Here is a 9,975-nt window from a genome sequence, read left to right on the forward strand (position 1 = left end):
GAGGTGTGTTGAGGTGAGGTGGTGTGTGGTGAGGTGGTGAGTTGATGTGTGGTGAGGTGGTGAGTTGTGCTGAAGTGAGGTGATGTGTGGTGAGGTGAGGTGGTCAGGTAAGGTGTGGTGAGGTGGTGAGTTGTGGTGAGGTGAGGTGTGGTGAGGTGCTGAGGTTAGGTGTGGTAAGGTGCTGAGTTGAGGTGAGGTGGTGAGGTGAGGTAAGGTGAGGTAAGATGAGGTGAGTAGGTGAGGTGAGGTGAGGTGGTGAGGTGGTGAGGTGAGGTGTGGTGAGGTGGTGAGGTGAAGTGAGGTGAGGTGAGGTGTGTTGGTGAGGTGTTGAGGTGAGGTGGTGAGGTGAGGTGTGGTGAGGTGGTGATGTGAAGTGAGGTGAGGTGGTGAGGTGAGGTGAGGTTTGGTGAGTCGAGGTGGTGAGTTGAGGTATGGTGGTGAGGTGGTGAGTTGTGGTAAGGTGATGTGTGGTGAGGTGAGGTGTTGAGGTAAGGTGTGGTGAGGTGAGGTGGTGAGTTGAGGTGTGGTGAGGTGAGGTGAGGTGGTGAGTTGAGGTATGGTGGTGAGGTGGTGAGTTGAGGTGGTGAGGTGAGGTGTGGTGAGGTGGTGAGGTGAAGTGAGGCGAAGTAATGTGAGGTGGTGAGGTGAGGTGAGGCGTTGTGGTGAGGTGGTGAGGTGAGGTGTGGTGAGGTGGTGAGTTGTGGTGAGGTGAGGTGTGGTGAGGTGAGGTGGTGAGGTAAGGTGTGGTGAGGCGTTGTGGTGAGGTGGTGAGGTGTGGTGTGGTGAGGTGGTGAGTTGTGGTGAGGTGAGGTGTGGTGAGGTGAGGTGGTGAGGTAAGGTGTGGTGAAGTGAGGTGGTGAGTTGAGGTGTGGTGGTGAGGTGAGGTGGTTAGGTGAGGTGAAGTGAGTAGGTGAGGTGGTAAGGTGAAGTGATGTGGTTAGGTGGCGAGGTGAGGTGAGGTGAGGTGGTGGGTTGAGGTGAGGTGAGGTGAAGTGTTGTTGTGAGGTGGTGAGATGAGTTGTGGTGAGTGAGGTGAGGTGGTTAGGTTGTTAGGTGAGGTGAGTGAGGTGGTGAGGTGTTAAGGTGAAGTGAGATGGTTAGGTTGTTAGGTGAGGTGAGGTGGTTAGGTTGTTAGGTGAGGTGAAGTGAGGTGGTGAGGTTGTTAGGTGAGGTGAGGTGAGGTGGTGAGGTGGCGAGGTGAGGTGAGGTGAAGTGTTGTGGTGAGGTGGTGAGATGATTTGTGGTGAGTGAGGTGAGGTGATGTGGTTAGGTTGTTAGGTGAGGTGAGGTGGTGAGGTGACGAGGTGAGGTGAGGTGAGTTTGTGGGTTGAGGTGAGGTGAAGTGTTGTGGTAAGGTGGTGAGGTGAGGTGTGGTAAGGTGAGGTGGTGTGGTGAGGTGTGGTGAGGTGAGGTGGTGAGGTGACATGAGGTAAGGTGAGTTGGTGAGGTGAGATGAGGTGAGGTAGTGAGGTAAGGTTTTGAGGTGAGTTGGTGAGGTGTGGTGGTGAGTTGAGGTGAGGTGGTGAGTTGAGGTATGGTGAGTTGAGGTATGGTGAGTTGAGATGAGGTTAGGTAGTGAGGTGAGGTGGTGAGGTGAGGTATGGTGAGGTGAGGTGGTTAGGTGAGGTGAGGTGGTGAGGTGAAGTGGTGAGGTGAGGTGGTGAGGTGAGCCGGTGAGGTGGTGAGGTGAGGTGGTGAGGTGAGGTGGTTAGGTGAGTTGAGGTGGTGAGGTGAAGTGGTGAGGTGAGGTGGTGAGGTGAGCCAGTGAGGTGGTGAGGTGAGCTGCGTCGGTGAGGTGAGGTGAAGTGAAGTGAGGTTTTGGGTTTTGGGTTGGTGGGTGGGTCGGTGGGTTTTATGGGTGATTGGGTGGTCGGGTTATTGGTTTGTTGGGTTTGAGTGAGTGAGTGCGTGAGTGCGTGAGTGATTGAGTGAGTGAGTGAGTGAGTGAGTGAGTGAGTGAGTGAGTGAGTGAGTGAGTGAGTGAGTGAGTGAGTGAGTGAGTGAGTGAGTGAGTGAGTGAGTGAGTGAGTGAGTGAGTGAGTGAGTGAGTGAGTGAGTGAGTGAGTGAGTGAGTGAGTGAGTGAGTGAGTGAGTGAGTGAGTGAGTGAGTGAGTGAGTGAGTGAGTGAGTGAGTGAGTGAGTGAGTGAGTGAGTGAGTGAGTGAGTGAGTGAGTGAGTGAGTGAGTGAGTGAGTGAGTGAGTGAGTGAGTGAGTGAGTGAGTGAGTGAGTGAGTGAGTGAGTGAGTGAGTGAGTGAGTGAGTGAGTGAGTGAGTGAGTGAGTGAGTGAGTGAGTGAGTGAGTGAGTGAGTGAGTGAGTGAGTGAGTGAGTGAGTGAGTGAGTGAGTGAGTGAGTGAGTGAGTGAGTGAGTGAGTGAGTGAGTGAGTGAGTGAGTGAGTGAGTGAGTGAGTGAGTGAGTGAGTGAGTGAGTGAGTGAGTGAGTGAGTGAGTGAGTGAGTGAGTGAGTGAGTGATCGAGTGATCGAGTGAGAGATGGATATAAGAAAGGCTTCGGGATATTAATTTCGCAATTCATTTAAGTGTTTGATGTTTGTGAGTTTTTATGATTGCTTTGAACGGCCAATTAAAAGTTATTTCAATACTTAGAAGTATCATGAAAGTGATTGTCTAATTTAAAGAACTTAAATAATACAAATGGAATACGTTACAGATTGTTTAGGAAGACTGTTTCCATTACAAGCCTTGCCACATTAATGATATGTCAGTACCATACATATACTTAGTGTACATACCAATATTTTTTTTATTAAGTACGTATGCACTGTGTTGTTTGTGGAGATTTGTGCTGGTGTTCCATGTTTCTTGTTTATGATTTTTTGTTTTTGTCTTCTATGTCTTTGGCGTTTATCCTGTGCCATGAAACGGGGTTTATGTTTAAACTTTTGGCTACTAAGCTTGTTTCTGTAGTTTTTCACATAAATATTAAACACAAAGTCAAGTATGCGATTTAAATGTTACACATACAACTTTTATGATTTCGGTCATTCTGTGAGAGTGCAGCTCCTACAATATACATTGAAATTAATGTTCAATTATGTTTTTTTCTAATACTCTAGGAGTTTGTGCAATTATGCTTTAGATTATGAAGCTCTATTAACACGCAGTTTTAAAGTGACACTCGTATTTAAAATCCATACACAAACATGTAGATCTATATCAAACATACATTTTCAGTGATAAACCTTTAACTACTTACAAAAATACATAAATGAAAAATATTAATTACTGATAAATAGCGTAACCGTGTATTTAATAGCTGAAAACGCGCAAATATTAAATGACTGGTGGGCCCTAAAAGATTTGCAATGATCAATTATAGTCTCATAAGGTAGAGCTACCGCGTTCTCCCGTGTAAACCTTTTACTAATCAAGGCAGACTGTGTGGGGTATTTCTAGTTTCAAACAATACCTGCAGCACATCTTTACAGTCATAGTAAAACTTGGGACTCCCTCTTATTTTGTTCTTTAATTTGTTCTTATCTTAAGTTTCCTCAGGTTAATGCGTACTTGGATTTACGTTTTTCCTTTCTATACGGGATTGTTGGGATAATTGAGGAGTTGTGAACACGAAGTTATTTAACCCCTTTGTAGATTCACTATTTGCTATCTGTCCCAAGGCGTCACAGTCCTGGATAAGCACTCCTAAGTTTATATTCTGTTTATTACGGCGGTGGTATGCTTTGGAATGCCACCGCTTGAAAAGTCCACAGCAACTGTCACTGCCTCATCACATACCTCACCAACCGCCACTGTCAACCAGCGTCGGTTTTTCCGGTACTATAGGTACTATACAGTTATGTTTGCATGCGTGAGAATGTTCTTACGGGGTGTGAAAGCACCGAAATGTACTTGCTATGCAATCAGATCTCAAAATATGCGCAAGTCCGATTCGGGAGAAAAGCTCCGGGCACCACAGTTTGCACAATATTGAAACGAAATAGTAACCAGCCTACAGTAGAAGTGTTCTTACACGGTACCACATTGTCCGATTTTCGAAATATGTCCGTTAAATGAAATCATCAAATAAAATATAAATCCTACTCACGTTTGTTCATATAAACATAGGGCACAGCTCCACCACGGAAGTGTCGACAGCTCTTTTTCTTTGCACCACCGTAAAGTGGTGGAGCTGGCGTTTAGAAGCCGTGTAGGAGCTTAACTTTAAAATATTGTTAAAATAGAGCTTGTCAGGTCCAATGCCAATATGCCCATACGTAATGCTTTAGCTACAACTATATCAACTGCTGTCGAGCAAATTGCTTAATTGTTTAACCAAAACCACAATGCACCCCCGTTCAAGTCCTGTCCAGGTTGTCAGATACAACCCTATGGCTATAAACAAGTGGAGTCTAAAAATGTTCATCTCCCATCGGTACTTACGCGCAACCCGGTCACGTTACCCCAAATCGGACAAATACCAGTTCACTTTTGACCGATTTTCCATACTGATTCAAGTTGAAGTACATAAAATTGATAATCTGCTTGGAACCACAAATTCGTACTAAATGAGATGTTGAACAAAAATATTTCTTTGGCATTTTTTTCCAGCCCCAGCTTAGCATGAATTACTGAACTGACCCTATATACCTTATTTACAGTGAAATATCCCACCGTCGGATATGTCACAGATATTATATTGATTTTAGGGACATTTAATATGCTTTTAGACTATTGCCAATGCAACCGTCCGACTTCCATCTTCTCGGATTAAAATAGGAAGATAATTACTACTTCGATTAATGAAGGAGTTTCAATTGCAGTTACGCCCCATCTCTTTTTAAAAAAAATGTTCAACATTTTTCTGCGTCAAATTCTAATAGCTTAATCATTATTTTGACGATTTCATATTTGATGGTCCCGGTAATTCCAGTAGTAGTTTTATTCAATGTATAAGTGTTAATATTTGGGAGTCTCAAATACGGAAGAAAAATATGTCGACCCGACGACTTGTCTAACTGCTCTCGATGCATAAAGTATGTCATATATCTCCGATAACTTCAATCCCTTGCCAGGAAATATAGCTTTACCGGTCAAACTGTAAGCGGGGTCGAGGTGCTTTTATTACACTCGTGTAAGATGCAATGATCGGTTGTATATACTAAGTAGGTGTAATCGTGTTGTTCACAATTCCGAGTATGTTTAATTTTCATTATTATTTATAAGAATGGTGAACGAAGATAGCTTGAGTGCAGAATGTTATATGCAGGAACATTGGGCCTCTTCATTGTTCTTCCGGTTGGATCGAGTTTGGTATTGTAAATCTTTGGGCACCACGTCTCTTGGAAAACAACTGATCATATGCTCCGACAAGGAAGGTTTCGTCGACTTATTTACATGAAATATTTGAAGTCAAACCGAGTGATGCACTGACTCTATCCATTAAAACCGGCCATTTTATACCATGATATTTCATTTAGAGCTCTTGACATCCCTACCACACATAAAGTTGTGTCACATACTACCAGAGTCTGACCAAATTTCGTTTCGCAGGATAAATAACCCTAAGGGAGTCGTTGAGCACATAGTACTTTTTATTTCATTTATTTACCATCGCAGCTAATGACAACATGGTAGCATCCTTTTTTCTAAAGGGATATGTTGGCCTTGTTGGCCTCGCACGTTACACCTGTTAGGATAAATATTGTTGATTTAATGGGTGAAGTCTTATGAAACGTGCCAGCGGAACACACTTAGAATGTATACTTCTCTCACACAGATTGAAAAAGTTATTTGATCATGGGAAAAATATCATCATATAAGTTATATCTTCAAACCACCACTACAGTTGAAAAGTTGCGAAAATGTACTCGCCACGCGTAGTTTCACATGAGTACAAGGACAAACATTGCACTGCAAAATTGGGACTTCAGGTTCGGAAAGACAAATTCATTCTTGGAAGATAAGACATTCTAAAGAAACTGAAACAATTTATTTGTGGATATTGAACTGCATGTGACATATGTTACAGTGTGTGTATACCACGTGATAAATTGCGTCATAAATGCTACGTCGGAAGGCAATATTTTAATTTGAAAAAAGACTTTAAACAAAGATAACTACACTATTTCTTCATCATTTTAAAGGAAATATAGCGCAGTCTATGCTGCTTACGGAGCCCCACCTTCTGTCTTTTACCAGAATTTGATCGAGAGTTTAGTTTCTTGAGACACTTCGACAAACCTTTTCACAATACGGCCGTCTGACGGAGCACTGTCAAAACATTATTTTGGAAACAGGTTGGTCGAAGTGTTTGATGAAACTAATGACCTCATTTAATTTTGGCAATTTTGGCAATAAAACAAATGCGGGGCTCTTTAAGCGGCATAGACTGCCCTTTGTTTCATTTAAAATGGTGTTGTAAATGAAAAGTTATCTTTGATTTAAGTCTTCATTTTAAGCAAATTTTTGCCTTCCGACGTAGCATGTATGACGTCATTTATCATGTGATAGACACACACTGTGTTACGTTCAGCCAAGCCGGTAACAAAACAATCACAATAATCAAGAAAATCGTCAACTAAACGATGGTTTATTAAAATCACACCAAAAACATTTAACACATTAAAACAACCAAGATTTTATAAGAAAATATGTCTTGTTTAATTGAACTTAAGGTAAACCTAAAACATTTATAACAGATTGACAACTATGGTTATATTTGACAAATCTATATTGTATATATGTGGGGTATAGAAACATATAGTTAAAGCACACAAATTTGACTATTCTATATTGTATATATGTGGGGTATAGAAACATATAGTTAAAGCACACAAATTTGACTATTCTATATTGTATATATGTGGGGTGTAGAAACATATAGTTAAAGGACACAAATTTGACAAATCTATATTGTATATATGTGAGGTATAGAAACATATAGTTAAAGGACACAAATTTGACAAATCTATATTGTATATATGTGAGGTATAGAAACATATAGTTAAAGGACACAAATTTGACAAATCTATATTGTATATATGTGGGGTATAGAAACATATAGTTAAAGGACACAAATTTGACAAATCTATATTGTATATATGTGGGGTATAGAAACATATAGTTAAAGCACACAAATTTGACAAATCTATATTGTATTTATGTGGGGTATAGAAACATATAGTTAAAGCACACAAATTTGACTATTCTATATTGTATATATGTGGGGTATAGAAACACATAGTTAAAGGACACAAATTTGACGAAGAAGTGTGATACACATATAGCAGCGTTCATCACTGCATCAAAATGACAAAGTAATAAGTTTGTGGCTCCTCATAACTTATATACAATAATGTACAGCATCCAGATAGACACAAACTATGTATAACTTTTTAACGACACATCCATGTGCCTTGTTCTAGATACCGACGATTCTCCTTACAACAATGCCTACGCCAGCAGCAGCACTGACCAGAAAGCCCCAACTCTGTCGTTGCTGTTGACCGCCGTTGCAAAGGTCAGTATCACAATAGCAGATCACGTTGCTTAATCCTTTCATTTCGTCCGTGCATCCAACCCCGGAGTCGATATATGTCTTTTCGCACGTTCGTATGATTGTGTGTCTGTACAAAGCTGTTTGCAAAAATCAATAACAGTATGGTTTTGTGTCGACCAGTTTTGATTTTTAAACAGTTTTAAAATCTATTAATTTTGCAATGAATAATTCAAACACTATTTGAAAAATAGGGCTTTACTTAGCATAAATTTGAATATCATCCATCGACCTCCTTATGTACCTTTAACAAACGTGAAGCTTTTTACGCACTTAAGCAACTGTGATGATAGACTTGTAATGAAATATTTTTATTATATTATTCGAATATGTGACGTCATCAGCGCAAATGAGTCTTTTGTAGGAAGACGTGACCTCTTAATTTTTGCGAGGTTTCGTTCGTCATCAGCAGGTAATCATGGCTATATTTACATATTCTCGAAAAAGGTCATTAAATGTGTTTAAAATACTATTTCTTGGTTTAATATTGTTTATGTTGTTAATGTGAATACCCCAAGGATACTCATTTACACAGACGACGTCATCAAACGTTTTCTCCTGCTTTCCTTTGAATAAAATTTATGCTGAAACATAAGTTTGGAAGATTGACAGAACTTACATCCCCATTTTTTCTCTTTTCTACACGACACACAGTCAGGCTCCTGTACGACATCTGAGGAATCGAACTCATCGTTACAGCCCAGACATGCGTAGCAAGATATTGTGCCGTCCGCTACATGTACTGTTACTGAAAATGACATATTTCTATATATGTCCATTACTATATGAGAAAACGTTTTTAACGGAAAAGAAGCTGTCCGATGGTTTTACCTAAATAAAGCAATTTTAATTTATTTATTTTTTGACTAATATTCATCAATTGTTAAAATCAAATTAAAAGCTGAACATACCTTCAAGTAAAAATACACATATCAACACGAAAACTGTAAAAGACGGCGCCATTGCCTATGTGCTTACGCGTTTAACTATTCAATCAGACAGACGCGCTCTTTCTAATCCAAGTGCAACCGTTTCTTTAAAATCGTGCTAAAACCTGTCTGATCATTATCAATATGTTTTCGTTGCAAAATACCAAATTCTCTGAAGTACTTAGATGTTCGATTGTGATTGATTCATAGAATTATTATTGTTTTCCACGCGTCATTTACTTCCTCAATCTAAAATTTCAGACGACAAAATAATGTTCATTAATATCCACCCGTGTATTGATTAGTTAACAAATGCGACAGCCGCATGTAATGCTGCTTAAGGTTAAACTCTTTTGTATATGATGGATACTGTTTATTTGGAGGTCTATATAAAATTATTCATTCAAGTCTGGCACAGCCGATAAAATACATACAGTCAAACCCCGTTGCCTCGAAGTCGAAGGGACCGGCGAATTTAGCTCGAGCCTAGGAAATATGTTGATATATGACATGTAGTTAAACATTGCACCTGTTTTTCATGGAATAGAGTTTCATGGAAAAGAAGTTATACTAATTGCACTTATGTTTGTTCATGGAATATTATTTTTTCATGGAAAAGATGTAAGTGGAATATTTAATAAGGTTAGTAAAACCTTGAGACACTACCCAGGGGCATAGCTAGGACTTTTTGCATGTATAGGCCCATTTGCTACGGCGATCCGGGGGCATCCTCCCTTCTATATGCATATTATGGTGCCTTTTGGTATTCAGCCGAACCCCGATGGCTCGAACTCACAAGAACCGTCGAAAACACCTGGAGCCGGGGGGAAATTCGAGCCAAGCGGGAATGCTAAACTTCAAAACAAAAAAGGGTCCTTGGCATCCAGTTCGAACCAACGAAGAATTCGAGCCAAGCAATTTCGAGCCAACGGAGTTCGACTGTATATCTTATAATACAGCCTTTACAGTAATCAAGACGATTTTTATGCACTTGACTACGGTCGCCTTCCAAAAGTAGGCTCTTAATCTAATTGAGAAAAAATACGCTCAGAAACGAATGCAAAAATAGCCTTCACCCCCCCCCCCCCCCCCCCTTGCTATTCAGTTAATATTGCAGATTTTGAAATTTTATTTGCTTAATTATGATGAACGAATTGAATTCCCGAGGCCTTGTTCATTGATCTTTAACTTTGAATTTAACTTAAAAAAGCAGTTTTTCACTATTAAAGATGCTTTAGGAATAAGGCAACTTGGTCTCCCGTGCCTATTGGAGCTACACCCGCGCTGACGTTCATATCAAATCCGAAATTTGAATATGAAAGACGTTCATGGAAAACCGCTTATCTGAAGAGAAGGTTCGACAGTAATTTATTTATTGTTCATTGAAGTGACATTTATTGACGAAATTCACGTATTACACCTTTAACTGTATGCATACAATACACTTGGAAACTTGATCCCTGTTCATTAGGTACTTCATTGAACCCACTCAACCAATATTTTGTTTGATTTATTTCGGCAATGAGGGCATA

The 9,975-nt window shown here is 40.4% G+C and overlaps 1 protein-coding gene across 1 annotated transcript; it reads right to left on the minus strand.

The window, feature by feature from the left end:
- Window positions 1-6,520: 6,520 nt before the first annotated feature.
- LOC128205276 (uncharacterized) lies at window positions 6,521-8,583 on the minus strand. The gene is made up of 3 exons (XM_052906803.1): window positions 8,426-8,583; window positions 8,134-8,262; window positions 6,521-7,594 (listed from the first exon to the last, which is right to left on the minus strand). Exons 1-3 carry the CDS (start codon window positions 8,475-8,477, stop codon window positions 7,380-7,382), a joined length of 396 nt encoding a protein of 131 aa, XP_052762763.1. The 5' UTR covers window positions 8,478-8,583; the 3' UTR covers window positions 6,521-7,379.
- Between the last annotated feature and the right edge of the window lie 1,392 nt (window positions 8,584-9,975).

Source organism: Mya arenaria, chromosome 10, assembly GCF_026914265.1.
Source record: "Mya arenaria isolate MELC-2E11 chromosome 10, ASM2691426v1".
NCBI lineage: Eukaryota > Metazoa > Mollusca > Bivalvia > Myida > Myidae > Mya > Mya arenaria.